Source organism: Halichoeres trimaculatus, unplaced genomic scaffold (assembly GCF_033239565.1).
Source record: "Halichoeres trimaculatus isolate MK-OKI-2021-1 unplaced genomic scaffold, fHalTri1.1 fHalTri1_scaffold_3, whole genome shotgun sequence".
Classification (NCBI taxonomy): domain Eukaryota; kingdom Metazoa; phylum Chordata; class Actinopteri; order Labriformes; family Labridae; genus Halichoeres; species Halichoeres trimaculatus.
Window position 1 is genome coordinate 30,932,251 of NW_027437181.1, and position 20,633 is coordinate 30,952,883.

A 20,633-nucleotide genomic window follows, 5' to 3' on the forward strand; every position below is an offset into this window, starting at 1 on the left:
ATCACAAATTAAAGTCAAGAGTTGTGTCTCAAAATGAACCTGCAGTGAATATTACCTACCAAAGTACTCCTTTTTCATGTGCATCTCTAACTCCTTCTCCAGCTCCAGAGTGAGCGCCTCCAGCCGCCTCTCCGCCTGGCTCGGCCCACTCTCCCTGCTTGGGGTCACCTGGTAGGGGATCTTGAACCTCTGTGCAGAGGACACTGCTTTAGAGGACACCCCATAGCTTATCGATGAGGGTGACCCTGCTGTCATCTCTGCAGGTCCTCCTGTCTGGGCTGACTGCTGCAGGGGCTCTGGCACTGCAGAGAGTCCCTGGAGGTGGAAGCGGTTCTGGATGCCATTGGAGTCTCCAAACTCCTGCAACAAGGTGTCCTCATGCAAACTTGACCCTAGCATCGATGACCGGGGTGAGGGTAGCTGTAGATCAGGGTAGGTGCTCATTGATCCCCTGGAGCTGCGAGAACTTCTGGAGCTGTGACTGGAGATGCTGGAGCGAGGACTGACCACGCAGTTTGCAGTGGTCCCAGGTCTTGCACCCCCGTCTTGGCTGCAGATACTGGACCGAGGACTTGGTGCTGGATGTAATATCGCTCCATCCAAATCATGGTTCCCCCCGGGCCCGTACCGTGAGTCTGAGTAACTGGACCTGGGGCTGGTGGTGAAGGAGTACTGGCTGGCTGTGCTGGACCTGGGGCTAGTGTGCCTCTGGTCGTAGCCCATGCTGATGCCGCTGGTTCGGTTGCTGCTGGGCTTGCTGCAGCAGTCGCAGCTGTTGAGGCTGGTCCGGGGGCTGGAGTGTTTACTGGTGTCGCTGGCCGTGCTTGCATAGCTGGATCTAGGACTGAGGACGCTGCTGCCCTCACAGTGCACTAAACTAGACCTGGGGCTCGTGTACCTGTCCTGACCTGGTACTACTAGACTGGTGCGCGGGCTGCTGATGCTGGACCTCGGGCTGGCGTGCTTGCTCTGCTCCTGTGAAGACAGGGACGATGCTAGGCTGGACCGCGGGCTTGTGGCGTTGTATCTCCCGTCGTGGCTGCTGGTGATGCAGACGCTGTTGCACCTGTTGCCGGGCAGAGGCACCGGTTTGTTGAGAGGAACGCCGTCGAAGGTGGACCCGGTGCTGTACCTGTGGCCCTGCACATCCAGAGAGTACCTCCTGTGCCTCTCTGAAGCGCCCGTGTAGCAGGGCAGAGCCACCTCAGATTTGGTGCAGCAGCCCTCCTCACTGTAACCTGCGTCTCTCTGAGGGGCGCAGAAATCCACGGGCACGGTCCGGGTGCAGTTTACGGGTCGCACCGGAGCCGCCGTGTACACTTTATTCCCCGTGGTGAAATTCTCCACAGTGTGATGCTGCTGGTGAAGCACAGAGGTACCATTCATTGGCTTACTTTTGTGCTCCGCTGTTACCGGAGCCGAAAAGTCTAAATCAGGGTTTATCACCAAGTCTCTCCTCGCGTTGTACATCCCGTCTTTATACGAATCGTACAAGGATAAGTCCTCCATCAATGTGCTGGCCCGAAGTCCCAAATCCTCTTGGTAGTGCTCCATGTTGTGCGAGAAACAAGTTGAGTGTGCTCCGCTCCGCGAGCCAAACTAGCGAGCACCGCGGAGCACTAATTGCATTTCACATGGAAATCAAAACAAAATGCCGCGCTACAGCCCTCTCTCATTTACTGAAAACCGACAACCTCCTCTGTAAGCTCCACCGTGTGCCGCATCGTCTTCTTCTGCTTTTCCCCCTACGCCGAAAAAAACAAACTCTTTCTCACAGTTTCAGCCGACAGGGATACGTTTGTCAACTTCAGTTTTTGTTAAGTTGAAAGGTCTTTACAGTCAATGGCGCGCTGCGCGGAGGAATTTCCCCTTGTTGGTTTTTCCTCCAGTTTCGCTTAGGTCCACAATGCTGCACACCAAAGTACGCGAAATTATCGGGTAAACCATAAACATCATCTGAATATGGCTCTATGCCCACAAAGCGTTTGAATATCGAAATAAAACAGCGTTTAACACAAGGGACTCGTTCGCGCGAAAGGAATGCGGGGATGGAGACAGGATGCGCTGCGCCCCTCAGGAATGTGGTTAATGCTGCAGAGAAACAATGATTGCGACCAACTCAGCAAGGGGCTGCCGGCCCTGAAAAGAGAATAGTTTAGAGAGAAGGGGACGTCTGCATTCATCCCAGGCAGACTAAAATACCACACAAAGCACGCCTCACCTGGTCCGATTCCTTTTACACCAGATAAAAGCTGGAATGAATTGATAATATGGAGGAAAAGGCCTGAGACAACTTTAATCTGAGCGCCTGAGACAAGTTTAATCCATCTTTTTATATTCAGATAGAATAAGGTGGAATAACAGGTCATCATAACTGGTGATACTGATAAATATTCAACTTTTCGACTCATGTCTATTAAACCTTGCTTATCATAAATCCTTAGGGGACCTCTGTGACACTCTAACAAATGATAATTTCAAGATCAAGATATCATTTAGCTGATTTACATAAAATAACTGAACTCAAGTTTACTGCAAAGTGAATAAGTTAACTAAATAAGAACTCAGGGATAACAATTGTGTGTAATGACCACAAAAGAAAGCAACAGCTGATTTAGTATGATGACTGTGTGACTGATATGTGTGCAACTGGTTTATCTGCCTTAGCCATTCCCAAACAAGTCACTAAATATGCTGATCTATTTTGATCATGTTTCTTTATGCAACATAAAAATTATTTATTAAACCAACTGAGGAAACATCATTGAAAAGAAAAAATCAAGCAGCCACTTTGATATGAGAAGTTTAATTCTTTGCAGGTTTCCATACATTACTGAGTGTTTGATATCAGTTTAAAAAAGCCTTTAAAAAATGAGGTATTGGCTTGTTGTCAGTGGTTTCTCATTTTATTTTTGCCCCCAAAAGCTAGCGATTGACTGAGCAAGGGGCTAAACATTGGATACCAAAAGAGAAATCATATTTAATAGCTTACACATATGATGAGTGTATGAGTATGATATTGAGAGGTTTACGTGTTTCTTTTTGCTTTAAATTAGTCTGTAGGCAGCAGAACCTAAAATCTAAGCACCCATTTGTACAAAACAGCCTGAAAAATATAGAGCATTTTTACATATTAAGACACATGAACAATGTAGACCTGAACCAGTCTTGATGGCTTTTTGGGAGAACATTATAATTCAACTCTTGTTTTAGCTACAAATCCACTGCCAGCAAGTGGAAGAAAAGAAAGACCCACAGCAACAACAGCAAAAACAAATAGGGCGTCCAGAAGAAATCGACTAAGGGAGGAGCTGTGAGATTTTTTCCCATGGCCTCTGCTTCTGAACCACTGAACCACCTCATCCAGGTTGTGCTCCTGGGGCTCATAACCCAGCTCCCCCTTGGCTTTTGCCATGCTAAAGTAATGTGTCACACCAGTTTTATACACCTCAGTGCGTGTTAGCAGAGGCTGAAAGTTATAGATGGGGCCAATGAGGTGGTGAATCATCTCTGTGAGGAAGGCAAAGAAGTAGATGAGAGAAATAGGAAGACGCAGTTTGGGGAAAGGATAGCCCAAGCCCTCCACCAGGGGTCTAAAGAATTCAAAGTTGTTCACGGGCCGGCCATCTGAGATAAAGTATGCTTGACCAGCAGAGCGATGCTGTTTCTCTGACGTCAGAGCCTCTGCAGCTAGCTCGTGTGCTGACACCAGGTTGTCCACATGGACAAACTCCACCAGACTGCAGGGGTCCCCATAAATAAACCTGAAGATCCCCCTCTCTATGTAGCTGACTATCCTGGGCAAGTGTCTCTGCTCACCAGGCCCGTAGATCCCTGCTGGACGCAATGCACAAGTTCTTAGCACACCAGAGCCATGTTTTAGTGCTGTGCCGTTAGCCCTTAACACTGCCATTTCAGCCAGGGACTTTGTTCTGGAGTAGTGGTCAGGGTGAAGATGGAGAGGTAGATAAGGAAGGCTTTCGTTCCCGTTCTCTATCACTTGGCCTCCAAACACCACATTGAAGGTACTTGTGTAGACCAGCCTTGACACTCCCAGTTCGATGCAAGCTTTCAGGACATTCTGTGTGCCCTGAACATTCACTGCCTCGATCAGCTGCCGATTCAACTGCTCCCTGCCAGACATGCCATAGGAGGCAAGGTGTAGAACACAATCTACTCCAGCGGTGGTCCTCTCAACATGTGCATAATCACGTATGTCTCCCTGAATAAACACAATGTCCTCCGGCAAATCTTGGTTTGGAGGGATTGTGTCAAACAAAACTATTTTGGCACCTTTATTATGCAGGGAGCATGCCAGGCTGCAGAGGAAAATAAATCATAAATCAGTGTTAGATAATGTGCATGAAATAAGGTGAAGTATTTTATTGTATTATTAAGTATGTCTTTGACAAGGTTTCATCTAATTTCATGCTTTACACATTTTCAACTTTTACTCTGACAAGCTATAATACCAGCGAAACATAGCCAGTGCTCTAACGCCATCTTGTTGTTGAAGAGAAGTATGACAGCACAAGGAAACAGTAATGATCACATTCACTGAACAACAGAGACAGAATGTAAGTAAAAGCTCAGGTTTTACGTACCGGAGACCAACGTAGCCACATCCTCCAGTTATCAAAAACGTGCTTTGACTTGCAGTTTCCATTGCAGCAGTACGAATCTGAGAGAGAAGGAGGCAGATATAGAAATATTCTTGAATACTTCGTTAAAGTGATGGTAACAAGCAAAAAGGGTGTCCTTTCAAAGATATTCGACAAACTTGCACCCATACTTATACTTTCTGTCAGGATTGATTCAGATAAGAATGTCTTTACTGTGCTCGGAGCAGCAGTGCAGACATTGTAGTTCGGACATTTCTACACATTGTGTCCCTTGCGATTTAAGTTAAGCTATTTATTTCCGGTACTAACCTCAGCATTGGTTGAGTAGAAAATCAATGAAAAATCTGCAGATTTTCGATCAGATGAAATGTTCTAACACTACGAAAGGAGCACCGGTGTGCACTTCCTCGGTTGGGACAGTACGTAACGCGCCACATCTTACGTAACTTACGCACAGTACAGTCAATGGTCCGCCAAGCACAAGCACCGCCCTAAAACATGCACAGCAAACCTTCCAGGTGCAGGATTATGCATTGAACAAACACAACCTCCTTTGCATTTTTTTTATTTCTTCAATGTCACTGTTATTTATAACGTTATCTATTATATACATTTATATCAGTACTTTGTAAACTACAGAAATGCTAAAAATGACACACACACACACACACACACACACACACACACACACACACACACACACACACACACACACACACACACACACACACATTTTCTGCAGCATTTAATCTGGCATCAAACCACTGGTCAGCAAAAAAGCCAGAGGGCTTCCCTCAACAATAGAAGCACACAACAACATACAATACAATATATAGACAGTTATCACAGTTATGTACAGATTTACACAGGCCCGTCAAGAAGTTCAACAAGTAGAATAGGAGTAGCATTTGTTACCCCAGAATTCAATGTCAAAGTAGCAAAAAAGGGTCAAGGGGGTTACACAGGAGAAATGTTTGCAATATTGTTAGCGTTACAATGGGTAGAGGAAATTAAATTTCTTAGACCAATAATTTGTTCAGAATCCAGTTCATCATTATCTACTTTACAGTTCAATTATTCGGAAGGGAGAGAAGACATTCTAATTGAAATACAACAAGCACTTTTCGGAATTCTGATGATGGGTCCGTCGGTGGTTTTTGTATGGGTACCAGCACACAGTGGAATAATTGGAAATAAATTAGCAGACAAAGAAGCAAAAGAGGCAACAAAGTATAGTAACACTGATTTAGTAGTTAAACTCAGCAAAACAGAAGTGAGGGATATTATCAAACATAGGATAAAGGAAAGGTGGCAAAAGCAGTGGGAGGACGAGAGGAAAGGAAGGTGGTATTACAGAATACAAAAGAAAGTTGGGGAAATAAGGAAAGCAGGGGGGAACAGAAATGAAGAAAGGATAATATCAAGAATGAGATTTGGGCATCCAGGGCTTAACAGTACATTATTTGAGATAGGGAAACATGCAACGGGTAGATGCAGTTGTTTGAAATTAGAACTTATTTTATTTGAGTGTGAGAAATATGGGGCAGAAAGAAGTTAGTTGAGCAACTATCCGGATCATCATCCACACTCCACACCAGGTGGTGGCGGTAGTGCACCATGTCGTTGTTTGCCAACCGCCAAGAAAACCCACAAAAGCTTGCGATCCGCCATTAAATGAAAGAAGAAGAAGAACCCACAAAAGAAAGAGAAGAAGAAGAAGACAGACGGATGCGTGGTGTGTATCTGCCTCTGCTCAAGTCGGACATCAATATGGTAAGTGTTTGCCTTTCAATAGAAGAAAAACTACTTAATTATAGAACGAAGTTAAATGCTCTCGTAACTTGCAAAGGAGAGAGCAACGAACATTTCCCTGAAGTCTTTTGTGTAGTTTGAAACGACCAGCCAACATACTGATTTGCCGGGTCTGACGTCATAGTGGTGCGGCGTCCTTTCCCTCCGAGGTAAAGTCTTGTTAATAGGTCTGAATATCAGGCACCGCCGCTGAATTTAGAAAAACTGCTTAATTATACAACGAAGTTAAATGCTCTCGTAACTTGCAAAGGAGAGAGCAACGAACATTTCCCTGAAGTCTTTTGTGTAGTTTGAAACGACCAGCCAACATACTGATTTGCCGGGTCTGACGTCATAGTGGTGCGGCGTCCTTTCCCTCCGAGGTAAAGTCTTGTTAATAGGTCTGAATATCAGGCACCGCCGCTGAATTTAGGCTTGGGACAGCAATTGTAGAGTTTGATCATACTCAGTAACTTTATATTTAATGAGGTTGTGAGAAGAACCTAGAAAAGCTCTTGTTTTGTCACAATAAAGACTCCGTTTCCCATGAGCCCTTGCTCCCCATGGCCTAAGAGCTCTTTGGCGCGCTTCTTTGGATTGAGGCAAATAAATGGGGATCAGAGGTTCCTTCTACACGTTCTTTTGTCTCCACGTTTCTTCGTCTATAGTAACATTGTTTTTACCGGATACAACGTGAACGTTATTTATCAGAAATCAACGCTATTTTAGATGTTTAAACAAGCAAACTTTGTAATCTCGAGTGGGAACGTCCTGTAGTCACCGTCTATGTCAGGGGTGGGCAAACTTTTGAGCTCAGGGGCCACGATGATTTCAAAAAAACTGACAGATGGGCCAGGCCTGCACCAGAAACATACATTCCAAACAGAAAAACACTGAAAATATTGCAGTATTATTACTTGCATTTAATATTAGTGGCCACAGTGTTGTTTAGTGATGGTGAGATGAAGCCTCACGAGGCATCGAACCACTTGAGCCAAGTGCTTCGAGAAAGGGTTCACCTCTCGAAGCTTCATTTGCTCATGAAACCACCTGCTGGTCAGGCACATAATCACAGGCAGTTATAGCTTAACCACAATGTTTGATTCATTGAACTTCTGTGCCTGTTTTCGCTCAAGGGAACGACTGTTAGTTACAAAAATAAAGTAAAAAAAAAAGTTCAACCAAATAATTTCTCTACGTAAATGATCAAATATGCATATAAAACAGCATTTTTGAATATTCTGGGTGCAAATTCCCCACAAATGGTTGTATCAATTATATGGCAGGTTGTATAATAGTGTTTTTCTGTTGCTTTGGGAAAATTGCATGAGCTCAGACAGGCAGATCACAGTGAAAGTGTGGAACTAGGGAGCACTGAATATGCTTATATGGGCAATGTAATAATATACAGTACAGGGGAGATTTTACTAATTTTCATTTTGAACTAACGGTTCTTCAACTGTTTCAAACTATTTTCAAACTAAAAACGCTTTCCCAACTCTGGTATCAACACTATCAGTGACTGATCGACTCTATCAAAAGCCTACGTTTTGAACGGAGCCTGATGGGCTTATGCTGCTGTCAAACCTCGCGAGCCTTCGGACGTCATCATTTTTTGCTCCTCCTCCTAATGAAGCAGGCCTCGATATGCGCTTCACGGGAACGCCCCCTCCATTTCTCGGTACACGCTTCTCGGCACGTCTTGTAACACCACTAGTGTTGTTGATCACCCTTTTTTGCCAGTGCGTCAAAGTCTGGTGTTTTTGTTGTGGCAATTCTCAAAACAGATCTAAGGTGTCATCACTCAACTGGGATCTGTGGGGTGCTTTGTTGTGGTTCATCACACTGAAAGTCTGTTCACACACACAAGTAGAGCCAAACAGCACTAGCAACCTCTGTGCCATCCTCTGGATATGTGGAAATTTAGCTGCACTTGATGAAGCATAAAAATCATCCAATTTAATGAAATGGAATTTCCCCTTTAAGATGGCGTCACATTGAAGATCAATCACTTCCAACTGCAACTCATGTGGCATTGTTTCGGGGTCTTGGGTGAAGGGACATGACACCAACTATAGTGACTTGTCTATTTTCCCAAAATCAAGGAACCGATGGTATAATTCTCCATGCAGGTCATCCAATGATTTCCTGTATTTTTTCATGTGTCAAGATCCCTCTTTTAGAGTAGCCAGTGTGGGTAAATGAGAGAATTACTTGTTTGACATCTGCTTTGAGAATAAAGCCAACTTGGTTTTGAAGGCTCTGACGTTTGTGTGCATTTCATGCACAAACTGGCCTTTCCCTTGAAGCTTCACGTTCAGCTCATTCATTTTGTGTCAGTATGTCCACAGCAAAAGCTAAATCACAAAGCTAATCTTTATCACTCAGTTCAGGAAAATCGTCAGCTTTCTCATGCAGCTCCAAAAGGGTGATAATCTCCTGTTTTAGCTCCCACACTCGTTGACATATTTCCCCAAACTTAACCAGCAGACATTTGAGTGGTAAAGCAAGTCCTGGTGATCAGCGTCAGTTTCTGGGAGAAACTTAATGAACTGACGATGCTGAAGTCCTCTCACACAAATAAAGTTGACGAGTTTTACAGCTGGCTTCACTACATGGTCAAGCTGCAGTACGGATTTACACAGTGCTTCCTGGTGAAATATGCAGGGTAAAAAAATTTCCTCCTGCTCAGTGTTGTCCCCTTTCACCCTCTCCTGAATCCTCTTCAGCAACCCAATGTTTTTTCCAGTCAAATTTGGTGATCCATCAGTGGTAACATTGACGACCGTACTCCACAGTAGTTTGTGCCTCTCGATGACGCCGACAGGCTGTTGTACAAGTCCTCTCCCCGTGTTTTCCCCTTAAGGGATTCCAAGGCCAAAAACTCCTCCATTATCTCAAAGTTGTTATTAATCCCTGTTATGAAAATTAAAAGCTGAGCAGTGTCCTTTATGTCATTACTTTTGTCCAGAGCCAAGGAATATAATGTAAATGACTCCGCTTTTTTGTTTAGCTTGATAGCCAAGTCCTTGTCAATTAGTTCAACACAGCGAGTCATTGTCCTGCGTGATAAGCTGATTTTTTCAAACTTGTTCGTGCTCTCAGGACACAAAATACCTGCTGTCTGTACCATGCACTCTTTGAGAAATTCCCCTTCAGAGAAAGGCTTACTGGTCTTTGCTTATTTGAATGCCAGCATATAACTTGCCTTTGTGCTTGATTCTTGAATGACATTTTGTCAGATAAAGGTGTTTTGCTGAGCCCGTAAATTTGCTGCTAACCTCTGTGCTGAAGCCGCCTGTTGACTGATTGCCAGCGTAACTACCATGCTTGGTGGAAAAGTGACGGCTGACGCTGTATTCCTTTGAGACTGCAACGGTTTCTTGGTAAAAAAGCCTTACAGCCTTTGATCAGACTTCAGTGAAGAAGAATTTAGTTGTCCAGTCCTTATTAAAACCTCAGTACTGGCTGTCGACTTTTCTTTTCTTTGGCCCACTCATTGCTGTTGATCGGTTCAGAGCAGTAACACAGTCAAGGAGACTAGGAGTAGCCCGAGCAGTGCAAAATCGAGTCAACATATCACTGCGCCAAATGCGACACCTGGTGGAACTCCAGGCATTACAGGACAAGGTCAAATGAATGCAGTCATAATCATGATATGATTTGATTTAGATAATTCTGTACTAATCCATGGCGGGCCGGATTAAAAAGGATTTGGTACCCAGGCCATTTAAACTTTAATTTTACTTGTATCTTAAAAAGCCCCGTGCTGTTTAGTTAGTCTGGAGCTGCCACACTCACTTATTGAGAGAGATGAACAACATACTTGAGTGGGTGCTATTACCCAATTCATAGATATTTAAATCTTATCATCTTATACAAGTTATTTGATGAATTGTTTTTATGTAATTTTTATTGCATAAGAATTTTCCCTTTCCAAGTTTCAATTCAGTTTCATGACTAGGAATTTTAAAATAAACTTTTTATTTTTTTTTTTTTTTTTACATTTTTTCTTTATGATATATGACAGGGAGGAATGTTTCTCAGTCATGGTCACCTTTTAGAAGAGTAAGTAATTTACACACACCTAAGTTGTTCATATAGGAACGTATGTGATGTGTAATAATTGACATTAACTCCTTCCAAATGTCCCTATAGTATTGGAGCACACATGGCCTGCCTGATGAAGAGGATCAACACCACAGAGGCAGTGATCGAATCGCTCATGGCAAGTGCTTACTCACCACAGGCCGTTTCTGCAGGAAAACCTATTGCTTTCACCATGCAGAAGGGTGAATGAACTCGAGGAGCTGGACAGGAGTCTGGCACAACAGGAGAGGAGGAACAAAATGGTAATTACATGCCGAAAATATTAACTTAACCGATTTATCTTACAGAATTAGATTGTAAAGGCTCTCAACATTCGTCTTAATTGTGTAATTGTTTTTTCAGCAACACTTCCTTGGAACTTTGGGAGGTGCAAATGGACAGCCATTTGCCATATGCTGCAATGAGTGGATACTGCTGATGTATAGCTGCGGTAAAAAAGTTCCAAAAAGCCTTTCCAGGATCTGACTCTTTTCAAGATTATAACAGGCAAGCGTTAATACATTGTTCACATCATTTTATACCAATTGACTGACAAGGTTATGATGTGTAAGTGAACTATTTCATTTTCACTTCTACCCTAGTGGCCTGTCTTGAGAATACCCTTGGCCAGAGGCAGAAATTGAGGACGTCACTGGGCAAGCACTCATATTCGTCCCCCCTGTTCGTCTGTCCTTCACTGAAGATAAACTATAATCCTTCTATTTGTCTTGGCTAGTGAATGTAGCAAATAATGAAATGATTTAGAAATCTTTAAACCACTTGTGGTGATCAGAAAATCAGGGATGTTAGGTTCATTTGTCATGCTTTTGTGAACTGGCTCTCAAACCTTTCTTTTTCTTTTAAGGCCAGCTCAAGAGGGATGAGGACACACCTGACCAGACATGCCTTTTTTTAACTCCCTTTTTAAAATTGTTATCAGCTAAGAAGGAATAAAGATAGACATTCCTGTTGTGGCACATTATTTTTATTGTTTGTATTTTGCTATCTTTTCATTGCCTTGCATTGTAATTGGTTCAACTATTTTTTGTCATGTTATTTGTATTTTATTATATTGTAATGAAAAGTCCTGCTAGACTTGCATTTTCACTCATTACTGACTACTTGTTCATATACAGTCAGGTACAAGAAAGAAATGTACAATTAAAAAGTACGGGTATAAACAGAATTCTGCAGTTTTGAAGGTGGTGGTGGGGATTTCAATTTAACCAAAAGATAACCAAAAACTAACATTACCTAAAGATTAGGGGAAGGTTGAGAGATGTCAATATAACCAAAATATACATCATGGGAAAGGTGAGAGAACCTAACATCTAACCAACATGTGACGTTAGAAAATGTAACACAAACTTTCCATGGGAACTAAGGGGCAACCTGAAATCACAACCAAAGACACCCTTCCAGGAACATCAGAGCTTTTGTTCCCAGAACATTCTGGGAATGAAAAATTGTCAGTAGGTAGTAGTTACTTGAAAACAACTCTTTCTAGTTTTTGCCTCCAGTTGTTTTCTGCAGGCACTGCATGATTGACTTTTGGGTTGGCACTAAAATCTTTTCTTTTTCTTTGAGCTTTTGTATCTGCTGTGGTTTTTACAAACGGTAATTTTGGCCACCAGCTCTGTGTTATAGCACCGACAGAAAACTTTATCAGACTCAGAGCCTCAGCCATCCAGCAAAGTTGTGCTCACTTTCTCTCCTTTTTGACATTTTTGCTGGCGATGCATCTTGCTTGTTCCCTGCTCCATTGTTCTCCTCTTGGTGTCTTGTTCATAACCTCTTTTCTGTTCAGCTCATTTTCCACAATATAAAGCCCCCCCCTTAAATTAAAGTGCCCTTCACAGCCACGAGTGTGACACTCTGTAGTGAAGGGGTAGTGTGCAGGGGGTGGTTTTGGATTGAGCTGACACGCAGCAACAGACGTAATAAAATATCATTTTACAGGCAGCCAACCGGTGTATCGCAAGAAGTCTTCAGCGACGTGTGTATTCGTGTATTAAGCCACGGCCAGTTCATCATGACGAAGCGTGAGTGAAACTTCCTGTAACACTTCAAGCACTTATGGCTAAACATGTAACTGCACATGAAAACTTTTATCAGGGTTTCAGGTCAGATGTTTTTATATGCTGCCGTGTTTAGCTTGAAAAAACCTACGTAGGTCATTATTGGGGGATGTCTGACCGTTGTAGAAGTAATGGGAACCTCGTGTTTAGTTTTGGTGACAACTAATGTGGGTAATAGTTCATATGTAGGGTATTGTTTCGAGACAAATAACAATGAAATGTCAAGGCAAATGACTGTGTTTTGTGGTTTAGCAGAAGCGGAGCAGAATTGTGAGTCGTGGTCTAGTTAGTAGAGTGCATGTACACCGGAGGCGTCTTTTCACCATGCAGCTGAGCTCCAGTGAACTTAAGTCTCTGTTCAATGATGGACTGAATGGTTTAGCAGGTGAGATGCGATGCGTGGCCCAGTGGGATTATAGTTCAGTCTGCCCTTTTTGTTCTCATTCCCTGGAATTTCAGTAAACATAAAATGAGTTAAAGCTTACTTAAGCTTATTTCAAAACACCAGTTTAATAAAATAGGGCCACCTGTCACAGAAGTTGGGGTCTTCAGATGACAATTTTCCTCTGAGTGGATTTTACATCCTCTAAAATCACCTTGTCAGAGCACTATGAGAATGCCCCAAATTGTACCCTTAAGTATTCAGGCCTGTGGGGGAATGACTGAACAAGGCATGCAACACATTTTTTTCACAAGTTTACAACTTTATTCTTAAAAATTTGTGACTGACCTACATTTAATATTCTAACATTGTAAACTTTAGTAAAACACATACTTGTGCCTCCAAAGAGAGCTCATAACGAATCCAACATCTACCTGTACTAGTGCCTCAAGTCCTAAAACCACTTTGGTCACTGATGTTTCGTTAAGTTAAGCCCCCAAAACCTTAACAGTTGGTGTCCCAGAACTACCTCCCCTCCAAGCCAGCTCTTATCATGTCATATTCACCTACTGTACATGAAAAAGTTTCTTTGGTAATGTGTGACTTTATTGTTGTAAATTTGCACCTTATTGTCCTCTGTTTTTATTGCAGAACTAGGACTTAATTCTGCATAAATTTAAGACTTTTCTTGAAATAAGATTTTTAGGCCTTGATATTGCCCTAATGCTCTGTTGTACGACTAGGATTCCTGTCTTTCTAAATGATTAAGTTAAAAGTCCAAGCTTAAGCAATTTCTGTTCTATTGACAACATCAGTATGAGAGTTTCCTCTGATGCTGAAGATGAAGTATCTAAACATATATTCCCAATTTTCAAAGGAGGTAAACAACACTTAAAGATTAAGCAGCTCACCTAGTAAATAGTTGAATGGTCTTTTTAAGACACATTGGTGGCCTTTCTCTCAAAATTTTTCTTTGTAAGCTGTGTGTCCAGACAGCAGTCACTGAAGATGCTGTTGAAATTTAAGTAGAGGATTATTTTTTTAATTTTATAGCTGTTAATTAAATAAAATGTTTTACTTTTCATGAAATTTTTCATCTATCAGGATTTTTTTTTTGCCTTAGCTAAAAGATACACCACCAGGAAAGTTATGTACTACAATTTTCCTTTTTAATTTTAGAAGTATTTGAGAAGCATCAGTATGAGCTGAGGATAGCTGGAGGAGCTGTTCAAGACCTGTGATCAGGAAAGCAATCTGAAGATGTGGACTTTGCTACAACAGCCGCTCCAGAAAAGATAAAGCAAATGTTCCAGAGGGCTGGTATCGGAGTGATCAGTAACAAAGAAGAGAAGCATGGGACCATCAAGGCCAGAGTAAGACGCTGTCTTCTTTAAGATTAATACAGTTTTGACCAAACAAAAAAAAAAACATGGAACATTCATTTTTCAAGTGTGACTAATTGGTTTTTCATCATCTTTCTGGATAGCTACACAATGAGAACAAAGAGATGAAGAGACTTAACCATCAATTCCATGTTTTTAGGTCTATATGTTTATTTTCTACACTGGTATACTAAAAACAAGTACTGTGTTTGTTTTGTGTGGCAAACGTGCTCGATATCTTTTGAATATAAACTCAGTCATTTTAATGATTAAGAAAATTATTTTCATTGTACCTCAAGTTCATTACTTTTTTGGTAACTTCTCCACTTCCTAGGACTTGATGGCAGATTATATGACTATTAAAAAGGATATGAAGATTTGCAGAACCGTAAAGTTAGGTTCGTCGGCAGTGCTGAACAAAGAATTCACGAAGACTATTTGAGCATATGAGGATATTTCAGGCTCCGGAGCTTTATTTTTAATTAACTTTGATAAAAGAGTCCATCTTTTTTTCCTCAAAGATAGTCATATCAGAGATAAAGAAAGTTTATTCCCATGACATAAAAGACACACCCTGTCCTTCTTCCTCAGGTTTTATGCCAGAGTGGCTTCGGAACCGGAAGCCACTGGGCCTGAGACACTGGCCACCATCAGGGAAAATGACCGGGGACTGTCAACTATATCAGGAGAAAGAATTAGGATGGAACTAAAAAAGATGGTGACTGGTAACCATGTTGCTCATCTGTAGGAGCTGATATACAGTTTGGAGCTGACCCAGCACTTTGGTGAGTTTGTGCACTACTACTGTAAGAGGTTCCAAAAAAGAGAAGACTTCATTAGGATACTATAGGCACGTTATCAACATAATCACATGGATCATAAATGTAACTTATTTTAGTATCATATCCTTTGGTTATTTTAGCTGCTGTTAAAAGTTTGCTCCTGCCCGCTGTCTGTGCTACTCCTCATGTTTGCCTCCAGATGGCAATGTTGAGGAGATGTAGCAAGTATGGCAGAGTGCCGAAGACCACTCTCCCAAACCCATGACCATCCTGGCTTCTTTCCTTCCTGCCAAAAGCAGGTGGAAAAGATGGACCTTAGACTGAAAGTGTACAAGGAGGAGAAGACTCTGGCTCTGTTCATTGTCAAACACAGACGAGAACTCTTGCAGTCACATGCGAAGTGTCCTCAATTGAACCCCAAATTGCTGCCACTGTTGGTCTGTGGTGTGTGGATGAGTGTGAATGTGTTACTCAAAAACCCAATGGTTTCCAATAGAAACCTCTGCCATCAGTGTGTGAATGTGGTGTGGATGGGTGAATGAGGCTGACAGTGTAAAGCACCTTGAGTAGTCAGAGAGACAAGATAAGCTCTGTATAATTACTGGTCCATTTACCATTACTATTTAAATAACGGGTTTCAAATTTGTCAGAAATGTTCTTTAAGTTAAGTTTTAGTTCTTCAGGTTTGCACTCCAGCCAGTTTGCTGTAACTGTTTTTACTTGTCTTTTCTTATCAGGGAAAAGTGAGGCATCTATTTAGTTGAATTTTTGGTGATTGTTATTGATTTAGGGTTTAAGTATATCTAAACTGAAAAATGTCACTGGATGAGGTCACTATCAATTGAATTTTTTTGGCCCACAGAGACAGAGCAGTCAAACTAATTTGATTTGCAACACGGAAAATTCCTTCTAACATTGAATTATGTATTTAAATTGATAATGTTGTCAAATACTTATATCTAAACCAGCTATTTGGGGTTATTACCTATACACAGTTTTTTTTTTTTTTAGAGTCGGGAGCTGGATTCCAAAAACAAAGTGTGCGAGCTGCTGAAGTATCAAGGTGGGGAGAAGCTTCTGGCAGAGCTCTGCAGGTGGTCAATACCTCACTTCCCTGTCAGCGGTCATGACCTGAGACGGATTGGTGTAACGTCATGCAAAGAGACAGGGGCCACCTTACAGGGGCCTCGGGACATTTGGAAGAAAAGTCATTATCAAAAGGACAAAGATTAACTCCTTAGCTATGTTAAGATGTAAAAGACAAGCAGGGTTAGTTGTAGAGTGTAGGATACTTCAAATTGTAATTGCTCTGCTTATGTGAACAGACTTGGGGATTACTGGGGAGAGACCACCTTGTTTGACTCTAAATTAATTGCAGTTTTGTTCATATTTAGTTACAATTTATGAAATTCCAAAACATAATTTGATATTTGCATCATAGTTGCACCCATATCAAAAACTATATAATAGTAAAAGCAGCTAATGTCACAAGATGTAAATTGAGAACAACTGCATTGTTAAATATTTATCTCCATTTCATTTTATTGACACAACAGAAAAAGCTGAAGTTTGCTTTAAAAAGCCAAAAAATGGGATTTCATTTTAGTATATTCCTAGTAAGTAAGATTAATAATTCTTTTCAATGAGAGAACAACTCTGTTGGAGACGTGAGGTAGGGCATGGTACCTATTGGACTACTATACACACCATGGCCCCCATATAACAGGTATACAGCTCATGGTCCCAAGCAAGGGAGGCAAACAGACCTGTGGTCCCCAAAGACAGGTATGTTGATCATGGTACACATAAAAGAGGTATGTAGGCCATGGTAGCCATTAGACTACTATACAGATTATAAAAGGCGCGATGGCTTAACTTGACCCGATACTTGTTACCTCATTCCAATTAGAATTTCATATGGAAAATTAAACCACTGTTATTTCTTTAATGAATGAATATATTTCACTGGTTATGATACATGTAAAAAGTTTAGATGAATATAGCAAAAAGAGTTCAATGAATACATTCCCACCCCCCAAAAAGTACTTCTGTAACTACAGCAACAGTAGCTATTTTAACAACAATAAAACTTATTGGATCATCAAACAAGATATTATGATTATGATGGGTTAAGTGCATGTGCACTTTAAGCAATAATGACTTTTGGAGTCAATATGATCAATTTTATATATTTTACACGGAAATATGGTGTTTAAATTTTGATGCATTTAGAAAAAAAAAACCATGAAATTCTTTAAAAAAAAAAATCTTGATTTTAATGCAGAAACCATAAATGTTAAGAAAAATACCTTGTACACTAGGGAACAGAAAAAATGGATAGATTAATGTAATTTTTTTTTATTCTAATGTAATTCTGTATTTTGGCAGAGACAAATATTAGGAGAGGAAAAATATTTTAAAAAGTTAGAAAACAATGGGAAAGTTGACTCCTTATTCTATAAACGTGCCCCTTAGATTTGGTGCAATATGAGTATGGTTAAAAAAAAAAATCTCAAATAAGACATAAATTTCACACAAATTCCAACTCTGAATTTTAACTAATTCTAGGTTAAAATTCTAAACTGAGTAGAATGGTCCATATAAACCCTTCTAACCTCTTTGCCTTTTACAATGTAATTTTGTGATTTAAAAAAAAGGGGAGCCATTATGTCTAGAAAGTTGTGAACTTTGTGTTTTATGTGTGTTAATTTGAGATACTTTTCTCAGTCCAACTGAGTACTTCAGCCAAAAACACATACTGAATATTTAAATATTTTATGTCTCTCATTAGAATTTACCTCTCACTCTTATATATTATCATCTGTATTATCTGAACTTGACTTGTATCTTTTCCCTTTTCCTCAAAGTATCTATGTGCCATCATGGCTAATTCGACGGTAAAGATGGAAAAGCAGCAGCAGGAGGCGGCTCTCAGCATTGAAACCTAAGATGAGCAACAGCCTAACCCAGCTGTGTCTCCTGTTGTCGAGCAAACCACAAAACTTAGTAGTTGTTATTTACAAGTGACCCACAGTCAATATCCTTTTGACATTCTTTTGGAGGTCCAACTGTGTCTTGAACTAATTCCATATATTTTATATTCATTGTGTTGATGACACTGTCCTTCAGATAATAACTTATGAAGAGGAGGCTTAAGGCATTCTCCTTAACGCATGAAATTCCCCAAGTTCTCTCGGAAACAGGTTTAGGGTCCAATTTTCGTAAAAAAAAACAACAGTTTTTTGGGCTGTTTTTCAGGGGAAAAGGGCCTGTTTTTAGCCTTTCACCAAATGGGCCATAACGCCACAAAACGTAGCCCAAGGGCTTCGAAACTTCAAGGGTGCATCCGTGAGGTCCCTAGGACCGTCCCCAGTGAGTTTCTCAGGACCGAGTTTCTGGTCCAACTTTCGTAAAATTGCAGTTTTTGTGGGCTATTTTTTGGGGGAAATAAGGCCTGTTTTTAGCCTTTCACCAAATAGGCCGCAACGCCACAAAACGTAGCCCGAGGGTTTCGAAACTTCGAGGGTGTTCCCATGAGTCCCACAGTGAGTTTCTCAAAGCTGTGTTATGGGTCCAGCTTTTGGAAAAACTAAGTTTTTTGGGGGGGCTGTTTTTCAGGGTAATAAGGCCTCTTTTTATCCTTTCACCAAATGGGCCGGGACTCCACAAAATATAGCCCAAAGGTTTTGAAAACATCTAGGGTGCTCCTGTGAGGACCCTAGGAGTGTCCCTAGTGGGTTTTCTTAAAACAGGCTTTGGAGTCCAAATTTTGTTTAATCGCAGTTTTATGTGGGCTGTTTTTTAGGGAAATTAGGACTGTTTTTAGCCTTTCACCAAATGGGCCATAACTCCACAAAAAGTAGCCCGAGGGCTTCAAAACTTCTAGGTTTAGCCTGTGATGTCCCAAGGAGCGTCCGAAGAAGGTTTTCTTGGGCTGGGATTAGATCCAACTTTCAGGAAACCCCTTTTTTCAGCGGCCGTTTTTCAGTGGAAAAAAGATTTTCGTTGGAAAAAATGGCCTGTTTATAGCCTTTCACAAAGTAGTCCCTTTCACAAAGGGCCATAGGTCCATGGGCCTCCGAGGGCTCTGAAACTTCAAGGTCGGGACCTCACATTATGAGCTCAATTTGGCAAAGCCGAAACAGAGGTTTTAGCCCTCAGACTTGATTCAGGACGTGTTTTTGTCACCTGGGATGGCATGGGCTTCAACGGAGGACACATATTTTGTTGAATTTCAACATTAATTGAAAAGTCAAAATTTGGCTCCAAATTTCAGGGTCGCACCTTACGTTCTTAGCTCAATTTGGCAAAGCCGTAAACAGAGGTTTCAGCCCTCAGACTTGATTCAGGATGTGTTTTTGTCACCTGGGATGGCATGGGCTTCGATGGGGGACACATATTTTGGTGAATTTAGGCATGAACTGAAAAGTCAAAATTTGGCTCCAAATTTCAGGTCCGCATCTTACGTTCTGAGCTGGATTTGACAACACCCAAAAAACATAGGTTTTAGCCCTCTGACTTGATTCAGGATGTGTTTTTGTCACCTGGGATGGCATGGGCTTCGATGGGGGACACATATTTTGGTGAATTTCAGCATTAACTCAAAAGTCAAAATTTGAATCCAAATTTCAGGTCCGGCCCTTACGTTCTGAGCCCAATGTAGTAAAACCCGAAACAGAGGTTTTAGCCCTCAGACTTGATTCAGGAAGCATTTTTCTCACCTTGGGTTGCATGGGCTTCTATGGGGGACACATATTTCATGCAATTTCAGCCAAAGTGAAAATTTCAATTTTGGCTCCAAATTTCAGGTCCGGGCCTTACGTTCTGAGCTCAGTCTGGTAAAACCCGAAACAGAGGTTTTAGCCCTCAGACTTGATTCAGGATGCATTATTCTCACCTGGGATGGCATGGGCTTCCACGGGGGACACATATTTCATGCAATTTCAGCCAAAGTGAAAATTTCAATTTTGGCTCCAAATTTCAGGTCCGGCCCTTACGTTCTGTGCTAAATGTGGTAAAACCCGAAACAGAGGTTTTAGCCCTCAGACTTGATTCAGGATGCATTTTTCTCACCTGGGATGGTATGGGCTTCCACGGGGGACACATATTTCATGCAATTTCAGCCAAAGTGAAAATTTCAATTTTGGCTCCAAATTTCAGGTCCGGCCCTCACGTTCTGTGCTAAATGTGGTAAAACCCGAAACAGAGGTCTTAGCCCTCAGACTTGATTCAGGATGCATTTTTCTCACCTGGGATGGCATGGGCTTCCACGGGGACACATATTTCATGCAATTTCAGCCAAAGTGAAAATTTCAATTTTGGCTCCAAATTTCAGGTCTGGACCTTACTTTCTGGGCTCAATGTGGTAAAACCCGAAACAGAGGTTTTAGCCCTCAGACTTGATTCAGGGTGCAATTTTCTCACCTGGGATGGCATGGGCTTCCATGAGGGACACATATTTAATGCAATTTCAGCCAAAGTGAAAATTTCAATTTTGGGTCCAAATT

General features: G+C 41.5%; 2 protein-coding genes, 1 long non-coding RNA gene and 1 pseudogene across 5 annotated transcripts in view; 2 read left to right on the top strand and 2 right to left on the bottom strand.

Moving 5' to 3' along the window:
* Positions 1–2,013, bottom strand: part of wtip (WT1 interacting protein) — a 39,154-nt gene extending 37,141 nt beyond the window's left edge. The window contains exon 1 of the mRNA XM_074666621.1: positions 60–2,013. Coding sequence (XP_074522722.1) covers positions 60–1,554 — 1,495 coding nt within the window. The 5' untranslated portion in view covers positions 1,555–2,013. The remainder of the gene's footprint in view (positions 1–59) is intronic.
* A 780-nt stretch (positions 2,014–2,793) lies between these two features.
* Positions 2,794–5,071, bottom strand: sdr42e1 (short chain dehydrogenase/reductase family 42E, member 1). 2 transcript variants are annotated; one of them, XM_074666687.1, is made up of 3 exons: positions 4,932–5,071; positions 4,605–4,681; positions 2,794–4,319 (listed from the first exon to the last, which is right to left on the bottom strand). In XM_074666687.1, the coding sequence occupies exons 2-3, from the start codon at positions 4,664–4,666 to the stop codon at positions 3,191–3,193; spliced, it is 1,191 nt and encodes a 396-aa protein (XP_074522788.1). In that variant the 5' UTR covers positions 4,667–4,681; positions 4,932–5,071; the 3' UTR covers positions 2,794–3,190. The 2 variants fall into 2 exon arrangements, with proteins under 2 accessions (XP_074522788.1, XP_074522789.1); XM_074666688.1 differs by lacking the exon at positions 4,932–5,071 and adding an exon at positions 4,836–4,918.
* A 1,249-nt stretch (positions 5,072–6,320) lies between these two features.
* On the top strand, positions 6,321–12,668 carry LOC141788188 (uncharacterized). 2 transcript variants are annotated; one of them, XR_012598117.1, is made up of 5 exons: positions 6,321–6,395; positions 10,572–10,765; positions 10,866–11,009; positions 11,105–11,183; positions 11,368–12,668. It is a non-coding gene; the product is annotated as an uncharacterized LOC141788188 (long non-coding RNA). The 2 variants fall into 2 exon arrangements; XR_012598116.1 differs by having other exon boundaries at positions 11,105–12,668.
* A 236-nt stretch (positions 12,669–12,904) lies between these two features.
* On the top strand, positions 12,905–16,397 carry LOC141788224 (CCA tRNA nucleotidyltransferase 1, mitochondrial-like; annotated as a pseudogene).
* Positions 16,398–20,633: the final 4,236 nt, after the last annotated feature.

Coding starts and splice junctions, on each gene's coding strand:
- sdr42e1 (XM_074666687.1), bottom strand. CDS start 4,666: ATGGAAACTGCAAGTCAAAGCACGTTTTTGATAACTGGAGGATGTGGC. Junction 4,320..4,604: donor TGTGGCTACGTTGGTCTCCG/GTACGTAAAACC, acceptor TTTCCTCTGCAG/CCTGGCATGCTCCCTGCATA.